Source organism: Haliotis rubra, unplaced genomic scaffold (assembly GCF_003918875.1).
Source record: "Haliotis rubra isolate DU_JTF1 unplaced genomic scaffold, ASM391887v1 Scf292, whole genome shotgun sequence".
Taxonomy (NCBI): Eukaryota; Metazoa; Mollusca; class Gastropoda; order Lepetellida; family Haliotidae; genus Haliotis; species Haliotis rubra.
In genome coordinates, this window is record NW_025766960.1 from 869,152 (window position 1) to 896,539 (window position 27,388).

Genomic DNA, 27,388 nt, shown 5'->3' on the forward strand with positions numbered 1-27,388 from the left:
CCCGTGGATTCGAACGCATATACAAGCGCAGTCCGCTGACGTGGCCAACAGAGCTGCAAGTTGACCCTGGGTGGGAGTTCATGGGTGTCGTGTCACACCTGCTAGACAAACACGATACAAAGGTCAGGCGTGGCACGGCCGGAGCCCATCGCAGCCAAGCCATAGTTGAGAGATTCAATAGGGCTTTGGCTGAGCGCTTATTCGGACATCAGTATGCGAGAGAGATGACCAACCCGGGGAAACGATCGACTGAATGGGTAGCACGGCTACCTCAGGTGGTGTCGGCCATCAACCATGAAGTCACTAGGCTCACTGGCAAGAAACCAGCCGACGCTATCAAACTAAAATCAGTAGTGGCAGAGTCGGTTGCGCCATTGCGTGGGAAAGAGAAACAGATACCAGATAGGGCCCTCGTGAGGTACCTATACCAGCCGGGGGAACACGAGGGTGACACTCGGAAATGAGCCACCGATCCTATATGGTCAGTCAAAACTTACAACATAGATAAAGTGGACATCAAAGCCAACGAGCCGAACTTGTACTACTTGAGAGATGGACCAGGGAGAGGGTTTGTTAGAGAAGAATTATTAGTCATACCGTACGGCACTATGCTACCCCCCAAGCAAAATATTTAACACTTACCAAGTAATCCCAATAGTATCCTGTCAACACGACATGTCACATGATCAGGAAAGTGCTGGTTCACGGCCATAGTGACCAGGAAGTTAACTGGGATTCAAATATATAAATCGATTAATTCTAACAATATACAGTCAGCTCTCGTTAATCCGACACTCGTTAATCCGACAATCACGTTAATCCGACAAAAAATTAGGGAACCATTTAAAACAGTGATAATTACTCTCGTTAATCCGACATTCTCGCATTCCGACTCCGACACACCAATCTAGCAGCTTATTATTGTAAATACATTGTAAAACATTCGTTAATCCGACAATCAACACAGCCCGGTCGGATGATCCGACCGTATACAAACAATCACTGCGTGAGTGGTAATTAGCGTGAAGCGCAGCCTTACTGGCTGCTTGACACGGCGTCAGTGAACATCACACTTGTTAATTAGGAACACAGGATAATTAATTGAGACGATTTAATAAAGAAATAACAGTAGAGCGAGCTGTATAAAATGTTTACAACCGACATGAGTTTTCAACACAAGATGTTTGTCACGAGTACACCACCTGCTAAGCGACCCCTTGTAGAAGTTACGCCATTGATCAAGAAAGAAATCTCCTTTTGAAGAAAGACAAACCCCAGACAACACAACAAGAAGTCATCACTTTTGCTGAGAAGAAGTTTGATGTGAAGATTGGACGATCAACCGTATCTGACATCTGAAACAGTCTGCTTAGTGGTTGAGCGTCTCTACGACTGATTCCAATGCTTCAAGCTATATGAGGCCAAAACATCGTTGAACACTTTGCAAACATTTCTGACACACGACTTAGACGTGTTTGATGTTAATGACCATCAAAGACTTTTTCAAGTTATAAATTATATATGTTATGATACATGCCCCTGATTGTACATTAGACGTCCACATGTTATTATGGAATTATTTGTATGGAAACCGTAACATATTCAACATAGTGAGGGCGGTATTCATAAAAGAACTTAGTCTGAAATATGACTTAAGTTTTTTAAAAAACTAAGTTTTTCACTTTTTCTGACTTAAGTTTTCAGATTTTACTCAAGTCATATTCATAAAGCAACTTAGGCTTAAGTTTTGGCGATTTCCGACTTAAATCTTAAGACTGGGCAGGGGTAGGCTTAACTGGAAGGTGTTTGACTTTAAGTCAGTAAACAATATGGCTGCCGTAGCGCTGAGGCGTCGTTCATTTCACCAAAGAACACAGTCTCGTTGAATACAGCGATGAAGAATTTATTCGGCGATACCGTCTAGATGGGAATGGCATTAGATTCGTCGGCAGTCTAATAGCGCCAGACGTTGAGCCCACAACCGCCTGTAACCACGCACTGGATGCCTCACAAAAAGACGCTCATCACATTGAGGTACTTTGCCACCGGAAAATTTCAATTGTGCAATGCGGACGATCAAGGTGTCAGCCAGCCAACCATTTCCAGAGCTGTGAATGACTGCATACGAAGTTTGTCATCTGACAGGATTGTTAAACAGTTCGTTCGCTTCCCCCTACAACTTCGTGACATCAGGCGTCACCACACCAACTTTTATCAGGTTGCAAACTTTCCCGGAGTTGTGGGGGTGATCGACGGAACGCACGTTCAGATTCAAGCCCCAACAGTAAATGAAAATGAATTTGTAAACCGGCATCACTACACAGATCGCTTTCGATAGCGAAGACAGGATAATTGACTTTGTCGCTCGGTGGCTTGGATCTACCAGTTGTTCGACCGTAATGTTGTCCCCATCGGATGCCACCTTCTCGGTGACAGCGGTTACCCCTGTAAGAAGTGGCTACTAACCCCTTTCCTAAGGCCATTGGCAGGACCACAAACAAACTACAACAGGTATGTAAACTTCCGTGTGAAGTTGCCGATTGTGATCAGCAACATAGAGTGGTGTCCCTTGTATTTACCTCGAATAAACATTGAGCAATCGTACTCATTACACATTATAGATCACAAACGTTATTACATTTAGTCTGGATAACCGAAGCAAAATATAGTTTTCATAAAATACGAATTCTGTAATCGGGTTGTAGACATTTTATGAGTATGCTGAATATGACTAGAAATTATTTTCTTAAAACATCATAAACCACCTAAATAATCTATGTAAGTGTTACTGTATTATTAGGGTTTTTTCCGAGTTATTTACTGAATAAGTGACAGTTTTCAATGACAACACAAACAGTTTTTACTGTGCTGGAGGTTTATGATATTTTATTTCATAACCCAGATCGCATAAAGAACAAGGAGCAGTGTTGAAAGGGCCATTGGCCAATTCAAGCGCAGATTTCCTGTTGTTCTTCATGGGGAAATCAGGTTAAAACCTGAGAAGGCTTGCAAGGTAAGAAAAATATAATCAACAACAGTTATTTCTTTAGCACTGTTTACTTGCCACATAAATAATACAAATAAATTGACAAGGTAACAAAGCTAAATGGCAATATGATTAATAAATTACAATTTTGCAAGATGTATGAATCACTGAAAATATGAAACTATATACATATATATATTACTATTTATCACGAATATGATATGGGTTGTCATGAATTTCTATTTACTGATGCTATTGAAAATATGTAAAAGGCAATACAGTAGTTCATCATCTCAAAATGTATACTGCATGGCCATGTCTATACTGACTTTTGTATCTAAATTTATTATTTTCCATTTATCACTAATTATTCCATATTTCAGGTGATCATAGCATGTGCTGTCCTTCACAACTAGGGCTTCCACGGGTACTCGAGTACTCGAGGACGAGTCGGGTTTAGCTGGACTCGAGTCCATTTTCAAGGACTCGAGGACTCGAAAAGGGGAGACAACTCGAATTATTGACGTTGACAGACTGTCTGCCATGTGCTAAGCATGAGCGGCCGTTAACGTCTAATATTAAGATAAGATGTAACTTGATTATCCCGGAGGAAATTCTTATACATCCAACTGTCTCAAAATGAATATATACACAGTTCACAAAAATAAACACAATAATTACATGCAGAAAACGAATGCTATTTACACAATAAAACTGACATGATATAATTCAATTAACCACATAGGTAAAGAGGCTGAATAATTCTAGTTGTAATCACGTGATGGTGATTCAAAATATTTGTTGCATTCACGAATACTTGATGGTATGAAAGACTGTCGAACTCTGTTTTGAGGGAAGGTAATCGACAGCAGCGTCCAGAAGGAAGTAGTTCAAAATGGTGAGATCAAATATGTCAACTATCAAATCTAATTTTAGTTGCCTTTGTGACAATCTGGCGCTCATAGATAAAGGGAATATACTTAAAAGACACCCCAGAAATTTTGCAAGCAGTATTAACAATTTTGAAAAGCTTGTTTTTGTTGCAATGAGACAGACTCCCATACCAACATAGAAAATTGTAGGTCAACACACTTTGAATAAAGGTTTGATAAAAAACTGTCATTACTGTTTTGTCAATGCCTTGACAATAATTATGTTCAGAATCGGAAAATAGGCCAGTAACAGTGGCGTCATCTGCGAATTTCACAGTAAGCACGTCATATATTGACAAGTAACAGTCATTAGTATACAAAACGAAGAGTACGGATGAAGGAACACAGCCATTTGGTTCTGCAGTAGAGGTTGAGAGAAAAGAAGATTGATAGCCATTTACACTGACATACTGAGTTCTATGTACCCATCTGATAATGTTTTTATTAAGACCTATATTAAATATATATAGTTTACTCCTCATAAGGTGTGGCTGTATGGTATTAGTTGTTACAATTCTCTGCAGATGAGAGTAAATATTATACATCGTTTGAAATTTCACTTCTTAAAATGATAAGGTAACTATCTTGACAATTGATAGACATGGAGAAAGATAAAAAAAAATCAAATGTATGGGCGTATCTTGATCTGGATAGAGAAAAGAGAAAAATAACCAAATGCCGCCTGTGCGGTATATCACTGCGTTTTGCAGGCAGTACAAGAGTGAGTGACTGAGTTTGGTTTTACGCCGCTTTTAGCAATATTCCAGCAATATCACGGCGGGGGACACCAGAAATGGGCTTCACACATTGCACCCATGTGGGGAATCGAACCCGGGTCTTCAGCGTGTCGAGCGGACGCTTTAACCATTAGGCTACCCCACCGCCCCTGGCAGTACAAGAAGTACGATGAAAACAACAAGTGTCAAGTAAACATCCAAATACTGATTCTGACCAATGGGAAATGTTAGTCACATAACGATATGAAGTCGGAATGAAGTAAGTGTTCACTTGTGTGATCGGAACACATGTCATGCAAGTTACGCTATTGTTTGCTTGAAAGGTATGAATTTCGAGTACTCGGGTCCGAGTCGAGTCTCACCCCTCGAGTACTCGAGTCCAAGAAAATGGACTCGTTGAAGCCCTATTCACAACATATGCAAGGACAGAAACATTCCATTACTACTCACAGATGGGCAGAATGGAGGTCTACCGGGAATCACTCCACCAGTGGCTGCACTGAGATACAGAGAGCACTTCGCCAATACAAACTTTCCATGTAAGATGATTTTAGGATCTTCTATCATAGTGTCAGAGTTAGAACTATAAATGGTAGATTATGTTATTATTATTATTATAGGATATTTATATAGCGCACATATCCACGCACTAGTGCATGCTCAAGGCGCTGGTATTTTTTCCCTTATTACATTTAATACAGACAATCCTCTCCAAAACAAAATTAAGTTTTATCACTCATACTATTAATACATTCTACACGATAGCTTTATTTATTTGTAATATTGTATATTCCCTTATCTTCATGTGTACTATTGACAATTTAATTTCTGTTTGGCTAAAGGCCCCACAATAGTTTTTCTAACAGAATCTGTTTTATCCTTATATTAGACAGAGAATGATACACCTAATACCCAAATATGTAAATATTTCTGATTTTCAGCAAGTACATTTATGGCACTTTAAGCTAATTCAGTTTCATGATTTTATGTTTTAGGTATTCCTTTTTCAATGTGAGGCATTCTATTTCCAGCTGCAATTTCTGTTTTAACAGAGCTTCCACTGTGTGGCATCTTGGAGCATCTGGATGGACTGCTGGCTCCTCAGGACCCATTCCGGCTCCTTCTGGCTGTGGATGGGGGTCACACATGGCTTCATAAATATGTCTAAAAATAAAATGATAGAAATGTGCATGTAATTTTCATATAAATGTTCTTTCAATTTTAACAAGCCTGTTGTTTTGTGTTATTACAATTAGATATAAAAAAACAATAACAGTTGTTCATTACATATATTTATCATAACAGACAGTGCAGTTAAAGCATACCAAAAATACATGTATGTATGAACACATTTATGCACAAGTGAGGTGATGATATTCTAACCAAAAGGTACCTCATATCATTCATATTTACCTGTCATCGGTTGGTACCAAGTCAAGTACCGGCAGCATTGTTGAGTCGACTGACCCAGGCACACCTGTCAGTGCCACATTGTCCTGGCCTAAAATGTCAATGACAGCATCGGTCACTGGGCTGATTGGTGTTGGTGCTGGTCCACCTCCTGCATTAAAATTTAATCACAATCATTAATTTGATTTCTTTTATTTAAACTAACTTCATATATATATGTTCATTGGAATAGGGAATAGGACAATCACTATTCCATTCAGGATAACATTTTTTAAATATTACCCTTCATACAAGAAATACAACAACAAAAACACAGGGACGATTGTTACTGATTATTGATCCATCAGTAATAACTTATTTGTTAAGACAATTGACAGAAGACTGATAGATATCATTTAATACCCGTGACTCATATACAGGATATATGAGCTGAAGAAAAGTACTTGCCTGTTCCTCTAGTCATTCTGCTGAATTCAGAATACTTCTGTTTTGATTGACTCTTTATGTTCTTCAACTTTTTCTCTACCTCTTCTTTAGATCTGGGATGCAGACCAGCGGAGTTGATGGTTGCCGTAATAACCTGTTGAGTTGAATGAAAACTGTCAACCTTTATTATGATATACATATGTTACTATCTGCTTATGAATTACTATGTCATGACCATAACTTGTTAGAAATCAACTATATGTATTATGATTGTGGACAAATAAGAGGCAGAGCATTTGGGAGAAAGTTTATTTTTTATAAAAAGTTGGATTTCCTATTTTTTTAATTTTCCATATATTCTTGAAATCAATTGTTATAAAGTTGATTACACTTATGATGATAATACCTTAAATAGATATCACTCAAAGCTTTCATATTTAGTCATATATTTATAAACTAGGATTTCCTAAAAAATTTTATAAAGTAGGATTTCCTATTTTTTTAAACTTTCCATTGTTAGTAAACAAAACACAGGAAATTTTACAAATATTCCTGACACTACATGCTGTAGCCTCATCAAACTATTTATTTGCATGAGGTCATGTTCGCTTAAAAATTTTTTTTCCTTCATACATGTTCCTTTCCTTCTTCGTGTGACCTCGGCTAATCATCACCTACACCTACTACATTTTTCCAGTGTTTGATGCATTTTGGGCTGTTTCATAGGCGTACCAATGTAATTAAGAAAAGAGAACAGAAAATCGTACTTATTCAAAACAAATATAAACTATGTGTGGCACGTAGTCTAAGATTTTTAATTCTAACAATATAATACCCGATACACACGAAACATAGCGAGATTACACACTATAATGATTTCAAAAGTCGACATTGTATATATCCTGTTAACAGTAACCGGATTTAAAACCTACTGTGGTAAGTATAGACGGAGAACCCTCAAAAATAAATATAGAAACAAAAGCATTCCACATGAATGCACACAATTCGGGAACCATGCTGCGTTTGTTCGCCAAATATTTCTCAAATGATTATTGTTTTTGTTGATAATAAAACAATTCGGTCATAAAAAGTATATGGAAAGTATGCTTCTAACTTCATGGTACTGATTATGACATGGTGGTAGTGTGTATGCGTGCGTGCGTGTTTGTATGTGTATGTGCGGATGTGTTGAGCGGTAGGGCTATGGGGTGATAGTGTTGGCAAAGCATCTGCCTATGCTGGTTCTAGTAAAGGATCGTGTGTTATACCTCTGTCCTCGGGATTTAATAATCACAGTACACCTATATTGTATGGGTGACAGAAAAAACATCGTGTATCGTATAACTTTTTTTATTCCGTATAAAGACCATAGGCCCAAGTACAAAAACTCACAAAATAATAATGCAAGTGACAAAATGGTTGGATACACCTTTTAAGCACTTCTTTACGTTAAAGCTTCTTTTACAAATTTTGCTAAGTTAATTAGGATATTCACTTTGTCACTACTTAATAACATGTTAAATTTATAAATAGAGGGATATTTCCAGACATTTTCAGGAATATACTTTTGTCTTAAAATGGAATAAACTTTACATATTAACAGAAAATGGTATTCATCTTCTATACATCCATTCATACATAAATTACAAAATCGTTCATATATAGGCACATTCGATGTTTAAAACATGCCCACCAACCTCTAATAGTCACATCTGTTATATCCACTGTGTACATTTCCTATTAATTGAGGTGACATTACATAGCCTGTAAACATGCTACAACAGACAAACAATGACTAATGCCGAGTTCCTATACGTGGTGATGAATGACAGGTGCGTTCAAACACTACACTCATTGTACTTATTCAGCATGTGAAAAGTGCGAGATTTATCATCGCAGTGGCCTGTCTCTACACAGTGGTCATATATTACAGGGATAAACAACATGGCGTGGATATCAGCATTACCAGCCAGGTACATGTTAGAGTGCGTGAGTGAGCTTGGATTTAGGCCGCTTTTAGCAATATTCCAGCAATATCACAGCAGGGGACACCAGAAATGGGCTTCACATATTGTAGTTGGTTGGTTGGTTGTTTAATGACGCACTCAGCAATATTCCAGCTATATGGCGGCGGTCTGTAAATAATCGAGTCCGGACCAGACAATCCAGAAATCAACAGCATGAGTGTCGATCTACGTGTACGCAGTCGGATACGATGACATGTCCCAGTTAAGTCTGCGAGCTGACCATCCGATCCCGTTAGTCGCCTCTTACGACAAGCATGGGTCACTGAAGACCATATCTTGGTACTACATGACCGGGGTTCGAACCGCCGACCATTCGTTCTCTGGGGAGGCGCTATGTCCACTAGACTAAGGAGTTAGTGAGTTTAGTTTTACGCCGCCTTTTGCAATATTCCAGCAATATTCACGGCGGGGGGACACCAGAAATGGGCTTCACATATTGTACCCATATTAGGAATCGAACCCGGGTCTTCGGTGTGACGAGCGAACGCGTTAACCCCTAGACTACCCCACCTACCCGTCACGCCAAGACAGTTTAATCTACATAGCTACATGTGGGGCGTACGTGCGGTTGTTGGGGATTCGTACACTTTATCTTGATAATGGTGTAAGAATCTACACCGAAACGTCGCTCTCTGCAGTATACAAGAAGCTGTTATCAAATAAGACGTATCCTTCCTTACTAACTCACCAACTTCTAGAAAGCAAATCAAATCAATTCTTTCCTTTTACAAGACCTTCACACAGATGATACTAACTTTTCAATTCCCCTACTAGCTCAGAAATCGACTCGTCCAAAACCAAAATTGAATAATGGAAATTTTAAATATTGCAAAATAATTACTCGGCCTTGCCTCTGCATGCACCCTAAAGAACCAATAATGAACAATGCACATAAGATACTAAGTAACAATAGCCATGTATTGTTCTCTGACTATAAATAACCTTAACATCAGATCAAACGCTGCCTGTTCCGAAAACGAGAACAAACGGGTTCCGCTAATCTTTCATATCGATTACTGTCAATCAATCAGCTTTACATGAACAGATCACTGAATTAATTACCTGCCTATCGACTATTGCATAAATCATAAATCAAATGCACTGTGATATATATCATGAGTGAATCGTATGTATAGTTCTCTGTCGTGATTTAGTTGACTGTAAATTCCTTATCTTATTTTATCATACCATTTGACAAGCTTTGTATCTAAAATGATGCATGCTGGAGATATACTAAGCGAAAAATGTTAGGGACCATAAATTGTTTGTCCATATTTTGAAATATGATATGAGCTTTATGTTTTACCGTACTCTACATGAGCAGCAAATAATCATCGGACAACGTGTGCCCGGTTGAAACAAAGAACAATGATGGTGCATATTTTACCGGACATTACATGAACAACAAACAATGCCTCCGAACGTTTGCCAAGTCGAAACAAAACAATATTATGGCGATGTTTTACCCGAGGTGAGGTGAGGTGAAATTGGGTTTAACGTCGTGCTTGAGAATATTTCGCTCATATGACGACGTGCATACGTGTGTATGTGTATGTGCGGCTGCTTGTACTATCCCAGACTTAAGCTGGTTTTATAGAGCTAGCCCACTGAGATACCATGCCGCAGTGAAGCATGAATACCCCACTCAGACACATTATACTGACTCCGAGCCGACCAGTCCTTGTTGTACCCATTAATGCCGAGCGCCAGGCAGGGACCAACAAGTACCATATTTTAACGTCTTTTGGTATGACGCGGTCGGGGATCGAACCCGCGTCCTTCCGCTCTCCGGGCGGACGCTCTAACCACTACACCACGGAGGCGGTCCATGTTTTACCGGACATTACACGAGCAAGAAATAATCCCACAAACGTTTGCCAAATAGAAACAAAGCACAATTCAGGTCTTTTAATGACATTTAGATGTGATACACATAAGGAAGAGAGTTTTTATGGATGTCAACTTCTTTATCATGAGGAACACAACGCTTCGGAGTATCCTTACTCCTTCATCAGGTGAATGAGTGCGTGAGTGAGTTTAGTTTTACACCGCACTCAGCAATATTCCAGCTATATGGCTGCTGTCTGTAAATAATCGAGTCTGGACCAGACAATCCAGTGATCAACAGCATGAGCATCGATCTGCGCAATGGGGAACCGATGACATGTGTCAACCATGTCAGCGAGCCTGACCACCCGATCCCGTTTGTCGCCTTTTACGACAAGCATAGTCGCCTTTTGTGGCAAGCATGGGTGGCTGAAGACCTATTCTACCCCGGATCTTCACGGGTCTCAGGTGAATGAATGGTATGAAGCAGAGGGCATATATACATGTATGTACATGCACATGTAAGAACAACAAACCTAATGAGACAACAAAGATGGAGGCTAAACAATGCAAGCCAACAGTTTAATGGCTTTGAGCACAATTACAGAAGATATTTTACCATATAAGACATGAGCAATAAACAAAGCACAATTATGGTGTTTATTTTATCGTACATTTCACAAGAAACAAATAAGCCCCTACGTTTGACAAATCGAAACAAAGCACTATTATGGTGTATATATCTTTCATTAAATGATCAGTAAACAATCACACCAAACATTTGCCAAGTGGAAGCAAAGCACAATTACTCAATTATGGTGTATATTTTACCTTACATTAAATGACCAAAAATAATGAATGACCTCAAACGTTTGCCAAGGAGAAACACAGCACAGTTACGGTGTAAATTTTACCGTACATTTCATAAGCAACAATTAAGCCCCCTACGTTTGCCAAGAAGAAACAAAGCACAATTATTGTCCACAATCTAACATACAATACATAAACAACAAACTGGTTACAAGAAACTCCCCAACGTTTCCCAAGTCGAAACAGCACAATTATGGTGTATATTCTACAGTACATTACATAAGCAACTAACACTCTCCCCAACGTTTCCCAAGTAGAAACAGCACAATTATGGTGTATATTCTACAGTACATTACATAAGCAACTAACAGTCTCCCCAACGTTTCCCAAGTAGAAACAGCACAATTATGGTGTATATTCTACAGTACATTACATAAGCAACTAACAGTCTCCCAAACGTTTCCCAAGTAGAAACAGCACAATTATGGTGTATATTCTACAGTACATTACATAAGCAATTAACAGTCCCCCCAAACGTTTCCCAAGTAGAAACAAAGCACAATTATGTTGTTTATTGTTTATACAGCTACGGAACAGAAGGGTCTACATCTGTCACCGCCAGCCGTCACACGCAGTCCGTACATCATCCAGACGACTAACCTCTACACTCACATTGTTCATCTATCAACGCTCGTGTAGGACAAATCACCACTTGCCGCTAATTTACTTCCTATCTACTTCACATCACTGCAACCATCCCACTGAGGGGGTTTAATAGCCGAGACGTTGTCTAACATTGTCATTCATTATCTTACACCGGATCCAAGGATACTCCAGACAACGGTGATAAATGTACGCGCCTCTTATGGAAATATCAGCTTTAGAAACATGCTCCTGGATGCTTTGATATGATTGGGCGTTTCTGAATGTACTCTTTGGTGTATATAGTAGGACGAAGGAGGAAAACAGTAAACACGTCTACTGTCTGGTTGAAAACGCTCCCGACCTTGAACTGTATATTTCCTGGGAGGATTTTCACTGTGTTCAGTGTTGTAAGAATATTTCAACTCCAACAGCAATGGTACGAGAAGAGCTCCTTGTCTTCATTATTGGATTTACGGTAAGTGGGCTTTTGACTTGAATGTAAGTTTACTTACCTTAAATGTAGATAAAGAAAAGGCAGTTATTATGAGTAAATTGAAAAGAAACGTTTTTGAAACAGCGAAGGACAGTTGATAATTGGTTGATATGACTGACCATACAATGATAGTTTGGTGGCTTGTGACCTGCAGTGTTGGAGGAGGTCGGTCAAGCGACCGAACAAATGCTGTTTAATACTTGACATATGAATACGTTTAGTTATCCTAAAGATTAAGTTAGTTATTTCACTTCGGTTACTAAACACACAATGTAAGCACTTCAGAAGTCTTCACAAGGAATAATAGGACGAGTAAGACCCCAAAAAAATATGGATGTCAACTTGAGGAACACTTGACATTCTTACTACTTTATCAGGTCAGAGAAAGTTTGGAAGCGATAACTCACTTTATAACGCCTTAGCAGTAACGTCATGTTACAACGTAATGTCAGCGTGCTATAGGAATGTTGATGTGCTATATGAATGAAAAATGCCAGGATGCTAGACTGAAGTTCTTTTCGTGAGTACAGTGTCTGAACACTGCATGGGTGATGAGTGAGTGTAGTTTTACACCGCATTTCGCGATATTCCAGCAATATCACGGCGGGGGACACCAGAAATGGGCTTCACACATTGCACCCATGTGGGGAATCGAACCCGGGTCTTCGGCGTGACGAGCGAACGCCGGAACCACTAGGCTACCCCATCGTCCCGAACACTGCATGGGACGTTATAGTGAATTAGGGAGTGGAACCTTGTAACAAACATCTCCAGGTTATGCCCCATGCTTGTTGTAAACGGCGACAAACGGGATCGTGTGGTCAGACTCGCTGCTCGTGCTGCTGATCACTGGATTGTCTGGTACAGACTCGATTATTTACAGACCGTCGCCATATAGCGGGAATATTGCTGAGGGTGGCGTTAAGCAACCAAGAAACCAACCATTATAATGCGAGTCTAAATATTAAAAATGCCCCCAAACACATATGTTAACACTGTATATATTGTGGCAGTAACCATCTATCTGTTGTGAAGGAAACTGTAAATTAAAGCATTTTTTCTGGGACAGTTTATGATTTTCGGTAAAATGTCATAGAAGTATGGAATCCTAGAAGGGAGATTGTCGTACGTGCGACAACGCGGCAACGCTACATTTTGACCATTTGTCACGTTTGAATAACATTATTTATTCATCCAAAGGGCTACAATGCGACAATTGTCAAGGTCAAAAGATGTCGCGCTGTCGAGTTGTCGCACCGCCTAAGATGTGCAGATGTGTTAGTACGCGCAACAACGCGAGAATGTCCATGCGCGGATCCAGAGGAGGGGGTGCGGGAGTGCGCACCCCCCCAAGAGTGTTCCAAATGTACTACATGTTTTATGCCCAGGGTTCCGAGGATTGGGGTGCACCCCCCACCAAACGAAAATCCTGTATCCGCCCCTGATGTCCCTTCTAGGATTCCATAGGGAAGTGATGACTAGCCACCTATAGTGTTTACCACAGGCCGACATAACCATGTCCTGGTAATACGATCAGAATGTTTCGTCCTGTTTCCCAATGTGTTCCGGTCCGTGAACCACTACCATGCAAAATATGTTGCACCAACGTGATGAAACGTTAAAGTAAAGTCGGGGCGGTGTGGGTAGCCAAATGGTTAAAGCGTTCGCTCGTCACGCCGAAGTCCCGGGTTCGATTCCCCACATGGGTACAATGTTTGAAGCCCATTTCTGGTGTCTCCAGTCGTGGTATTGCTGGAATATTGCTAAAGGCGGCATAAAACAATACTCACTCACTGCTACAATTCTTTAAGTTACTAATCAACCTAGTCTCCCAAGACCATGTGCATTACGGATCAAGAGTGTGACAAATGTCGTCATATCATATTAAAGTGGTGAACGACACGCAACATTTACTATATCATCTACCGATCGGGGCTGTGGGGGTAGCCTAGTGGTTAAAGCTTTCGCTCGTCACGCCGAAGACCCGGGTTCGATTCCCTTCATGGGTACAATCTGTGAAGCCCATTTGCGGTGTCCCCCCACTCCGTGATATTGCTGGAATATTGCAAAAGGCGGCGTAAAACTACACTCACTCGAAGGATGAGGATGCAGTGTGTATGTACAATAGTGAGCAAATGGACCTTGACATTGACTGCAAACTTGTGAGGCTGTACATAGTTAATTAAGGGTCTTCAACATGTCCTTTATCCGGACACGTGGAGCTTACATCCAGAATGAATTTGCCACTTCCAGTAAGCCGAGTGGATGCTTGTGTTCCAAGGAGAGTGATGGTCACTCTGTGGCTTGTCATCCTTCAACAAGTTCCACAATGAAAGTGACCCTTAACCTTTGACCTCGTGCACGATCATGCGGCTTACATCGAGGTCAAGTGTTGGGATATTCCCACACAAATGTCAAGTTTTCCTTTCGGCTGTACACGTGAATTTAGAGAATTGGGGTCAGTGGGATTCCATGAATTATGAATTTAACTGAATTACCAGATAGAGGATATTTGATTTCGTTTCTGATTTATGCGAAAGGAATGTGAATGAAAAGTAAAACACGTGGGGGTGACTATTGAGGGGGAAACAACTATTGCGATAGCGGTAGTCTACTGCAACATACTATTGCAATACTATTGCAATAGTTTTTTGTCTCTGTGAATCTTCTCATTTCCCAAATGAATGTATAATTTATATGAAATACAAACAAGTAGTTTCAGTCTCTTTTAATAACTGACAAGAAACAAGAAACCCAGATGAAGTAAACAGTTAAAACATAAACTCAATGAAGCTGCCAATCTGCACCCAAACATCCTGTATTTTGTGCTGCAGATATATCATTGGAAGTCAGTTAATAAACTATCGATAGTCACACATACTATCGATACATCGATAGTTTTTGGTTTCTACCATCGATTAATTGCTATCTGAGGCTCAACTATTGCAATTCATCGTTACAGCCCTACAAACACTAGTGTCAAGAGGCATTTTGTCTTTAAACGATATAGTGAGATGAGGTGAGGCTAAGTCAGCAATGGTCTTTTTAATTTTGTTACAAAAAATGTTTTTCATTTATTTTAAAATATTTCTTAGAGTCCTTGTGAAGGATCCCTTATGGAGTCATGTAGGAAAACCCCGTGAAGATCCGGGGTAAAATTGATCTTCAGCAACCCATGCTTGTCGTAATCTTGAGTTTACTAATGGGATCGGGTGGTCAGGCTCGCTGACTTGATTGACATATGTCATCGCATCCCATTTGCGTAGATCGATGTTCATGATGTTGATCACTGGATTGTCTGGTCCAGACACGATAATTTACATGCCGCCGTCATATAGCTGGAATATTGCTGAGTGCGGCGTAAAACAACAACCAAACAAACACGGAGGAAAGTCACTTGCGGTTATCGAACTGTCCCCGAAGAGTTGACAGTTATTGACTGGGGAGCCCTGGTTGATACTTTCTAATTACACTTGTGAAATGTGTTGAACTTTACCAGTTAAGAATGAAATTTCATTGCCATGTTGCACGCATTATTGTGAATCAGGAGCCCAATGATGACAGGTGGCATAAAATTTACTTAATGTTATCGTCTGAACTGATTTCAAGAGATAAAATAATGACTTTTTATCCTGATAAATGTATTTCGGCACCGAAGAGGACATCAGTTGACATTTACACTCGTTAGCGTACAAGCGATCAGGCAAGCATTCCCTTCGTGTTGACGACATTGCTTCATGGCATATAGACTTATTTCAGCTATGTCTTTTTCAAAATGACTTATAAGTACTGCACACATTTGCACATGTCGGTATATCCTTCACAACGATATCAAATTGGCAAGTTTCTTTTCAAATACAACGACAAAGATTTAATAAGTTTTGTGTCAGTGGATGCTAGCAGTTGATACATGTTTGAAGCAGACGGATTCTTATAAAATATTCAGGTACAAATTGTTGTCTGCTTGACTTAATAGTAAGGGCAAATAAATAAAACTTTAAGTGAAATTCGCCTTCAATACAGCCCAGGATACTTTTAGTACATAACAATGCATTAGGGTTATCATAACAATTAAATCTATCTAGCTGAACTTTCAATTTATGAGATGCACAGGGAAACTTAAAATATACCCTCAAAAGCAGGTCCTTTTCGGGAAACATTTCAAGAATATACTTTTCAACATCCTTAACAGATTAAAACCACTATAATGTTTTAGAAAAGATGACCTTGAGATCTTTGTGTAAAATGTATTAATTTATGGATTCTATTCTTTGTTCTTTGACACCGTAATTAAGCAATATTCAACGATCTGTAATTATTCGAAACCGGGCCAGACAATCAGATGATTGTGACGTGTGAACCAGGTCACCGGACCTGATTGGCCAATCCCGTTAGACGCCTCTTAAGACGTGTATTGGTTTCCGAAGGCTTATTCTATCCGGGATCTTCAAGAATGAGTTTCCTTCAAGGAACTAAAGTTGAGTGTGACATATGTCTTAGGCAGTGTGCTTGTCGCGTCTGAGGGGATATTGTAGACGTTTAACAAAGATTATTGGCAATTTTAGTAAACATAGGATGTCTTTGTAACGAATGTGATCTTTTCATGATTGGCTTCTCCGAATTCGAAATTCGAAACACCGCTGGTGTAGAGATATGGTGTTTCAGCGAAACACCGCTGGTGTAGAGATATGGTGTTTCAGCGAAACACCGCTGGTGTAGAGATATGGTGTTTCAGTGAAATGCTAAAAATAGTCAGTGGTACTTAGGATGTAGCTACTCATATTGCAAAGCTTTGCCTGAAAGGGTATTCTCGCGGAATCCAAATGTTCACAGTAGGTGTTGATGAGGTAGGGCATAGCCCGGTCCTCTTTCGGTCGGCTAAATTAAATTTATTTGAGAGAAACAAGATTATAACTTATCATAATGGTAGTCACATGTTCTGAAGACATAATGACAATACTGATTGTCCTGTTACAGTAAAAGGCCCACGAGGCGACGTTCTGATCAGTACCTGAACACACAATACCTGTGACTTGTAAATTACATTCACAAACATTTCAAGATATTTGAATAGATGGTTTGTTTTGGAAAATAATCCACCAAAGAGGTACAGCCAAACCCCGTTGTGTCGAACTCGTCGGGACCAAGGGATAAGTTCGACTTATCCGAGTGTTCGACACATCCGTCAGCACAGAAAGTACCAACACGACTAAAGTACTTACAACATTGGTTTTCTAAAGTAGGCCATACATACGAACAATACATCTTTGCATTAAAAGTTTACGGCAGTACTGATCATTAAATCAAAATATATAAAATGTAAATTAATGACAAAATATGCATACAAAAAGATAAGAATACGTGTAACTTGACAAACGTACAAACGATCCCATTTGGTTGACAGCACTATTACATTTATCAGTCAATTCACCCAAACGAAATAGGAACGCATTTTATTCATGACAGGCTACAGGCTACAACAGCATGCGCCATTGTTATACCAATTTGGGCTTTTGGGGATCCTAAAATGAGTTCGAAACAACCAAGAATTCGACACATCTAGTTCGAGACACCAGGGTAAAAATAATGATAAAAATAATGAAATCGGCACGAACCGAGAATTCGTCTCAACAGAGTTCGAGACATTGGGGTTCGACTGTATGTACTTTCTTTTGTGCGTCAGTTTTAGTTACAGATATGTTTATAAAGTGCACTGCAAAAAGTGATGCTACCATAGTATTCGACTCTTAGATTTATCCAGATCCTGATTCTGTATAACACCGTAATATTCCAGCTATATGGAGGCCATCTGTAAATAACCAGACAATCCAGTGATCAACATCATGAGCATCGATATGCGCAATTAAGATATGACGATATGTGTCAACCAAGTCAGCGAGCCTGACCACCCGATCCCGTTAGTCGCCTATTATAAGCATGGGTTGTTGAAGACCAATTCTAACCCTGATCGTGATGGGCTCGCAGCCGAAGTAGGTTTTGACACCATTGAACCAAATTTAATTGGAAACTGGCCTGCGAACAGACCCGATCTTATAACTCCTTTAAAATATACAACAGTGGAAACCATTGTCAGACTTTGGACAAGCGACCAATCAAAGTATTCATAAATGAGACAAAGAACCAAGTGATGACGTCATTTCCTGATTAACGCCTTCATAAAACGTTTTAACAAAAATGGATCAGGTATTTTTCTTTATCTGGAAATGTGACGTATGATGAGTGGAGTGAAATATGTCCACAGATCTTTGTGTAGCGATATCGAGGACTAAAATGTATTTCAGAGAGTTGGATCTTATACAGGACAATTGTTTTTCTACTGCAATAGAACAAGTCTGTGTATTGTTCTTGTCTGCTAGGAGATCATGTTTCAAGATCTATCAAAATACATGATGCAAAACAGATTCTTTGGCAAATTTTGAATTATTCTTTCTCCGCCAGATGGTATGTGGATCGGGGAGATTGTCCCTCCGACTCCTGTCCTTCAACAACCCCGGGGGCAGGGGGAGTAACGGCAACTACTGCGACGGGTTCAGCTTCTTGAAGCATTCCGCGTGTGATCACCAGTTCACCATATGTCTGAACTCTGTATACGGGTAAGTGTGGGTCATCAGAATTGTCAAGGTAGAAATTGCTGACACGTGATGCTTCCTATCGTGCAATATTATACATAACTGTAGTTTAACTGGAATAGGTGGTAATCAATAAGCATTTGATTATTTTAGATTTAAACGCCCTAAGGCCCCCTTTGCACAGGACGTCGACCGCTCTGCCTTCTCTCTGCGTTCTAAAAAGTACCAGGACGCACGACGGTCGCCAAACCTATTTTTCAGTGTAACTGCTCGGGCGTCCCTTGTGCCTTTCTTGTACGACCTAAGCTGCCAATTTTTGACATTTCAGTGGGGTTCTTTGAGCGTATTAGGCGTCCTCTCTGCCTCCCCTCTGCCTTCTCTGTACCTTCACATGCAAATAACGGCGTCCGTTCAGCATTGCTTCTGCCTTCTTGCCGACCGTCTGTGTGCCTTCCTCGTGCATTCATTGGCGTTCCCTCTGCCTTCTATCTACCTTCCCTCTGCCTTCTCTCTACCTTCCCTCTACCTTCTCTATACCTTCCCTCTACCCTTTCTCTACCTTCCATCTGCCTTCTCTCTACCTTCCCTCTACCTTCCCTCTGCCTTCCCTCTGCCTTCTCTCTACCTTCCCTCTGCCTTCTCTCTACCTTCTCTCTACCTTCCCTCTGCCTTCCCTCTACCTTCCCTCTGCCTTCTCTCTACCTTCCCCCGCCTTCCTTCTACCTTCCCTCTGCCTTCACTCTACCTTCTCTCTACCTTCCCTCTACCTTCTCTCTACCTTCCCCTGCCTTCTCTCTACCTTCCCTCTGCCTTCTCTCTACCTTCCCCCTGCCTCCTCTCTACCTTCCCTCTGCCTTCTCTCTACCTTCCCCCTGCCTTCCCTCTACCTTCCCTCTGCCTTCCCTCTACCTCCATTCTTCATGGAGTATCCATTCAAGAACTAAATATTGTATTCTTTTTTTCCTTTAACCTCCATGTCACTCCCCTGTTGTATAATTGCATTAACTGTTCTTGTAGGTCCATGGATCTTTCACAATGCCAATATGGGCGGGCGGTGACCGGCGAGGTCAGAGATCAGGATCGGATCACATTCCGGACAGATATCGGGGTGTCGGAACCCCATTGTGTTTCGCATTACGTCATTTCCGGTAAGAAACACAAGGAAGAAAAAATGATTTTTATGATGTTTTTGTCTTTTGTCTCGCAAGTCATGCAAGGTTAAAATGTCCATCTTTTAACTCGAAATAATAGGAAGAGCCAGGATGTAGCCAAGTCACAATGAACGTAATGAAGCGAACTCTTTATGGGAGGGCGGCGGTGGGGTAGCCTAGTGGTTAAAGCATTCGCTTGTCACGCCGAAGACCCGGGGATCGATTCCCACCTGGGTACTGTGTGTGAAGCCCGTTTCTGGTGTCCCCCACCGTGATATTGATAGAATATTGCTCAAAGCGGCGTAAAACTCAAGTCAGTCACTCACTTTACGGGAGGATGGCAGAGGCGGTGGAGGGAAAATAATGTGGGCGATGATCTCTCACACTGGTAGAGCAAACCTGGTTCAAGTGAAAGGTTTGTGTACAGTCTTGTGCAAGGCAAAACATTTAGTCTCGTTTACTGCTGACTGGGTTCCGTCCTATAGCGCAACTTAGTACAATAACCAGTCCAGAATATTGAGACCACTTCATTCAACTGGACACATAAACATTAATCAGTATTATTTGATACATCTAAGGATTTGTATATTGCAACACTAAGCTCCTTCTAATCCTTGCATACACGTCGTACAGCGTGCTCTGTCGTACTGCGTACTGACAAACGGAAATCTGGAAATCGTGGAAATTTCAAAACGAGGCTCTGCCGCTAGAAAAGTTTTGCGATCTGGTACGGACTTGATATTATATCAATCGCATTGTGCGTTACTTAACTACACCGAATAATCACAAAGAACACATCACAGGTGTAACCAGTGAGCCAGAAGAATTGTGAATCATTTTAGGACCTCATCAAACAGGGACAGTCTCAGACGTCATAGTTAAGGTCATGCTGCCTATACCTCGCCATAAAATATAGAAATACGATGTTATTAAATTTTAAAATCAAATTCATTTGTAAATAACTATTTTTTTATGAAACAAGACATTGGAATTCAGTGTAACCGTAGTTGTTTGTGGTGTTTCTTTTCACTTTCACACGAGAAAATTCGGATCAGCTGAAAAATAGGTCATTGTCTGAATAGGTTAATGAGACTCATGTTTCCGTTTGTTTTGTGATGACGCTCTTCCAGTTATGAGCCTTGCTTTCAACTTTGAACACGCCATACACCGCATCCGTTCGGGGACAGCATGGTCCTCTCGAGGCCCTATGAGTCGCCAGGTTTGAGCGCGAAAAAAACACGTGTGGTCAGAATAGATTGTCTCCGAGGACAGCATCATCCTGTACCCAGACGTTGCTACAGTTTGCACAAGTACTTCAGGCCGAGTGAATCAACATTCCTCAAAGTGTGACATGTTCTCTCATTTCGTCTGTGAGCTGGATACGTCAGACAGTACTTGACGTTTCTAGTGGACTCACGAGGTATTGGGTTATTATGACCTTGACCTCGACATTTACTCGGGTGTTCAGATATGTCTCTTATTGGCCAGTTTGTAGGTAATAACTCATGATTAGGTGTTCAGATGTGTCCACTATTGTCCTGTTATAGATGTGTCATGACTCAGGTGTTCAGATGTGTCCACTATTGTCCTGTTATAGTTGCGTCATGACTCAGATGTTCAGATGTGTCCACTATTGTCCTGTTATAGATGTGTCATGACTCAGGTGTTCAGACGTGTCCACTATTGTCCTGTTATAGATGTGTCATGACTCAGGTGTTCAGATGTGTCCACTATTGTCCTGTTAAACATGTGTCATGACTCAGGTGTTCAGATGTGTCCACTATTGTCCTGTTATAGATGTGTCATGACTCAGGTGTTCAGATGTGTCCACTATTGTCCTGTTATAGATGTGTCATGACTCAGGTGTTCAGATGTGTCCACTATTGTCCTGTTATAGATGTGTCATCACTCAGGTGTTCAGATGTGTCCACTATTGTCCTGTTATAGATGTGTCATGACTCAGGTGTTCAGATGTGTCCACTATTGTCCTGTTATAGATGTGTCATCACTCAGGTGTGTCAGATGTGTCCACTATTGTCCTGTTATAGATGTGTCATCACTCAGGTGTTCAGATGTGTCCACTATTGTCCTGTTATAGATGTGTCATCACTCAGGTGTTCAGATGTGTCCACTATTGTCCTGTTATAGATGTGTCATCACTCAGGTGTTCAGATGTGTCCACTATTGTCCTGTTATAGATAATGTCATCACTCAGACAGGTGTTCAGATGTGTCCACTATTGTCCCTGTTGTAGATGTGTCATCACTCAGGTGTTCAGATGTGTCCACTATTGTCCTGTTATAGATGTGTCATCACTCAGATGTTCAGATGTGTCCACTATTGTCCTGTTGTAGATGTGTCATCACTCAAGTGTCAGATGTGTTCAGATGTGTCCACTATAGTTGTCCTGTTGTTCAGATGGTTCACTGTTGTCCATGACTGACCGGGTGTTCAGATGTATCCCACTATTGTCCTGTTATAGATGCGTCGGAAACTCAGGTGTTCAGATGTGTCCACTATTGTCCTATTATAGATGTGTCATCAAACAAGAGTGTTCGGATGTGTCCCACTATTGTCCTGTTATAGATGTGTCATCAGCTCAGGTGTTCAGATGTGTCCACTATTGTCCTGTTAAAGATGTGTCATGACTCAGGTGTTCAGACGGCGTCCATCCCTATTGTCCTGTTATAGATGTGTCATGACTCAGGTGTTCAGATGTGTCCACTATTGTCCTGTTGGAAAGATGTGTCATCACTCAGGTGTTCAAGATGTGTCCACTTCATTGTCCCTGTTATAGGTGCATCATCACTCAGGTGTTCAGATGTGTCCACTATTGGCCTGTTATTGTAGGTGTGTCATCACTAAGACGTTCAGATGTGTCCACTGTTGTCCTGTAAACTGCTCGGGCGCGTCCCTTTGTGCCTTTTCTTTGTACGACCTAAGCTGCCAATTTTTGACATTTCAGTGTGGGGTTCTTTGAGCGTATTAGCGTCCTCTCTGCCTCCCTCTGCCTCTCTCTGTACCTTTCACATGCAAATAATCGGCGTCCGTTCAGCATTGCTTCTGCCTTCTTGCCGACCGTTGTGCCTTCCTCGCATTCATTGGCGTTCCTCTGCCTTCTATCTTCACCTTCCCTCTGCCTCTCTACCTTCCCTCTACCTTCTCTATACCTTCCCCTGCCCTTTCTCTCTACCTTCCATCCGCCCTTCTTCCACCTCTCCCCCACCTTCCCCTGCCTTCCTCTGCCCACCTCTCTGCCTCTCCCTCTCTCCACCTCCGTCTCCTCTCACCTTCCCTCTGCCTCTCCCACCACCCTCCCTCTGCCCTCTCTCTCACCCTTCCCCCGCCTTCCTTCTACCTTCCCTCCGCCTCCACTCTGTACGCCTTCTCTACCTTCTCCCTCTACCTTCTCTCTACCTTCCCCTGCCTTCTCTCTACCTTCCCTCTGCCTTCTCTCTACCTTCCCCTGCCTTCCTCTCTACCTTCCCTCTGCCTCTCTCTACCTTCCCCTGCCCTCTCTCTACCTTCCCTCTGCCTTCCCTCTACCTCCATTCTTCATGGAGTATCCATTCAAGAACTAAATATTGTATTCTTTTTTTCCTTTAACCTCCATGTCACTCCCCTGTTGTATAATTGCATTAACTGTTCTTGTAGGTCCATGGATCTTTCACAATGCCAATATGGGCGGGCGGTGACCGGCGAGGTCAGAGATCAGGATCGGATCACATTCCGGACAGATATCGGGGGTGTCCGGAACCCCATTGTGTTTCGCATTACGTCATTTCCGGTAAGAAACACAAGGAAGAAAAATGATTTTATGATGTTTTTGTCTTTTGTCTCGCAAGTCATGCAAGGTTAAAATGTCCATCTTTTAACTCGAAATAATAGGAAGAGCCAGGATGTAGCCAAGTCACAATGAACGTAATGAAGCGAACTCTTTACGGGAGGGCGGCGGTGGGGTAGCCTAGTGGTTAAAGCATTCGCTTGTCACGCCGAATACCCGGGTTCGATTCCCACCTGGGTACTGTGTGTGAAGCCCGTTTCTGGTGTCCCCCACCGTGATATTGATCGAATATTGCTCAAAGCGGCGTAAAACTCAAGTCAGTCACTCACTTTACGGGAGGATGGCAGAGGCGGTGGAGGGAAAATAATGTGGGCGATGATCTCTCACACTGGTAGAGCAAACCTGGTTCAAGTGAAAGGTTTGTGTACAGTCTTGTGCAAGGCAAAACATTTATTATATAAGTCTCGTTTACTGCTGACTGGGTTCCGTCCTATAGCGCAACTTAGTACAATAACCAGTCCAGAATATTGAGACCACTTCATTCAACTGGACACATAAACATTAATCAGTATTATTTGATACATCTAAGGATTTGTATATTGCAACACTAAGCTCCTTCTAATCCTTGCATACACGTCGTACAGCGTGCTCTGTCGTACTGCGTACTGACAAACGGAAATCTGGAAATCGTGGAAATTTCAAAACGAGGCTCTGCCGCTAGAAAAGTTTTGCGATCTGGTACGGACTTGATATTATATCAATCGCATTGTGCGTTACTTAACTACACCGAATAATCATTAAAGAACACATCACAGGTGTAACCAGTGAGCCAGAAGAATTGTGAATCATTTTAGGACCTCATCAAAAAGGGACAGTCTCAGACGTCATAGTTAAGGTCATGCTGCCTATACCTCGCCATAAAATATAGAAATACGATGTTATTAAATTTTAAAATCAAATTCATTTGTAAATAACTATTTTTTTATGAAACAAGACATTGGAATTCAGTGTAACCATAGTTGTTTGTGGTGTTTCTTTTCACTTTCACAAGAGAAAATTCGGATCAGCTGAAAAATAGGTCATTGTCTGAATAGGTTAATGAGACTCATGTTTCCGTTTGTTTTGTGATGACGCTCTTCCAGTTATGAGCCTTGCTTTCAACTTTGAACACGCCATACACCGCATCCGTTCGGTACAGCATGGTCCTCTCGAGGCCCTATGAGTCGCCAGGTTTGAGCGCGAAAAAAACACGTGTGGTCAGAATAGATTGTCTCCGAGGACAGCATCATCCTGTACCCAGACGTTGCTACAGTTTGCACAAGTACTTCAGGCCGAGTGAATCAACATTCCTCAAAGTGTGACATGTTCTCTCATTTCGTCTGTGAGCTGGATACGTCAGACAGTACTTGACGTTTCTAGTGGACTCACGAGGTATTGGGTTATTATGACCTTGACCTCGACATTTACTCGGGTGTTCAGATATGTCTCTTATTGGCCAGTTTGTAGGTAATAACTCATGATTAGGTGTTCAGATGTGTCCACTATTGTCCTGTTATAGATGTGTCATGACTCAGGTGTTCAGATGTGTCCACTATTGTCCTGTTATAGTTGCGTCATGACTCAGATGTTAAGATGTGTCCACTATTGTCCTGTTATAGATGTGTCATGACTCAGGTGTTCAGATGTGTCCACTATTGTCCTGTTATAGATGTGTCATGACTCAGGTGTTCAGATGTGTCCACTATTGTCCTGTTATAGATGTGTCATGACTCAGGTGTTCAGATGTGTCCCCTATTATCCTGTTATAGTTGCGTCATGACTCAGATGTTAAGATGTGTCCACTATTGTCCTGTTATAGATGTGTCATGACTCAGGTGTTCAGATGTGTCCACTATTGTCCTGTTATAGATGTGTCATGACTCAGGTGTTCAGATGTGTCCACTATTGTCCTGTTATAGTTGCGTCATGACTCAGGTGTTCAGATGTGTCCACTATTGTCCTGTTATAGATATGTCATGACTCAGGTGTTCAGATGTGTCCACTATTGTCCTGTTATAGATGTGTCATGACTCAGGTGTTCAGATGTGTCCACTATTGTCCTGTTATAGATGTGTCATGACTCAGGTGTTCAGATGTGTCCACTATTGTCCTGTTATAGTTGCGTCATGACTCAGGTGTTCAGATGTGTCCACTATTGTCCTGTTATAGATATGTCATGACTCAGGTGTTCAGATGTGTCCACTATTGTCCTGTTATAGATGTGTCATGACTCAGTTAAGATGTGTCCACTATTGTCCTGTTATAGATGTGTCATGACTCAGGTGTTCAGATGTGTCCACTATTGTCCTGTTATAGATGTGTCATGACTCAGGTGTTCAGATGTGTCCACTATTGTCCTGTTATAGATGTGTCATGACTCAGATGTTCAGATGTGTCCACTATTGTCCTGTTATAGTTGCGTCATGACTCAGGTGTTCAGATGTGTAAACTATTGTCCTGTTATAGATGTGTCATGACTCAGGTGTTCAGACGAGTCCACTATTGTTCTGTTATAGATGTGTCATGACTCAGGTGTTTAGATGTGTCCACTATTGTCCTGTAATAGATGTGTCATGACTCAGGTGTTCAGGTGTGTCCACTATTGTCCTGTTATAGATGCGTCATCACTCAGGTGTTCAGATGTGTCCACTATTGGCCTGTTATAGATGTGTCATCACTCAGGTGTTCAGATGTGTCCACTGTTGTCCTGTTATAGATGCGTCATCACTCAGGTGTTCAGATGTGTCCACTATTGTCCTGTTGTAGATGTGTCATCACTAAGACGTTCAGATGTGTCCACTATTGTCCTGTTGTAGATGTGTCATCACTAAGACGTTCAGACGTGTCCACTATTGTCCTGTTGTAGATGTGTCATCACTCAAGTGTTCAGATGTGTCCACTATTGTCCTGTTATAGATGTGTCATCACTAGGACGTTCAGACGTGTCCACTATTGTCCTGATGTAGATGTGTCATGACTGAGTTGTTCAGACGTGTCCACTATTGTCCTGTTGTAGATGTGTCATGACTCAGGTGTTCAGACGTGTCCACTACTGTCCTGTTGTAGATGTGTCATCACTCAAGTGTTCAGATGTGTCCACTATTGTCCTGTTAAACATGTGTCATCACTCAGGTGTTCAGATGTGTCCACTATTGTCCTGTTAAACATGTGTCATCACTTAGGTGTTCAGATGTGTCCACTATTGTCCTGTTAAACATGTGTCATCACTCAGGTGTTCAGATGTGTCCACTATTGTCCTGTTGAACATGTGTCATCACCCAGGTTTTCAGATGTGTCCACTATTGGCCTGTTGTAGATGTGTCATCACTCAGGTGTTCAGATGTGTCCACTATTGTCCTGTTATAGATGTGTCATCACTCAGGTGTTCAGATGTGTCCACTATTGTCCTGTTATAGTTGCGTCATCATCAGGTGTTCAGATGTGTCCACTATTGTCCTGTTATAGATACGTCATCACTCAGGTGTTCAGATGTGTCCACTATTGTCCTGTTATAGATGTGTCATCACTCAG

General features: G+C 41.2%; 1 protein-coding gene across 1 annotated transcript in view; it reads left to right on the forward strand.

Annotated features, from left to right (window-relative positions):
* The first annotated feature begins 11,846 nt into the window (after positions 1-11,846).
* The window catches only part of LOC124282064 (fibropellin-1-like), a 32,311-nt gene continuing 16,769 nt past the window's right edge, over positions 11,847-27,388 (forward strand). Inside the window, exons 1-5 of the mRNA XM_046718033.1 lie at positions 11,847-12,275; positions 18,753-18,907; positions 19,901-20,031; positions 22,832-22,880; positions 23,689-23,821. Coding sequence (XP_046573989.1) covers positions 12,234-12,275; positions 18,753-18,907; positions 19,901-20,031; positions 22,832-22,880; positions 23,689-23,821 — 510 coding nt within the window. The 5' untranslated portion in view covers positions 11,847-12,233. The remainder of the gene's footprint in view (positions 12,276-18,752; positions 18,908-19,900; positions 20,032-22,831; positions 22,881-23,688; positions 23,822-27,388) is intronic.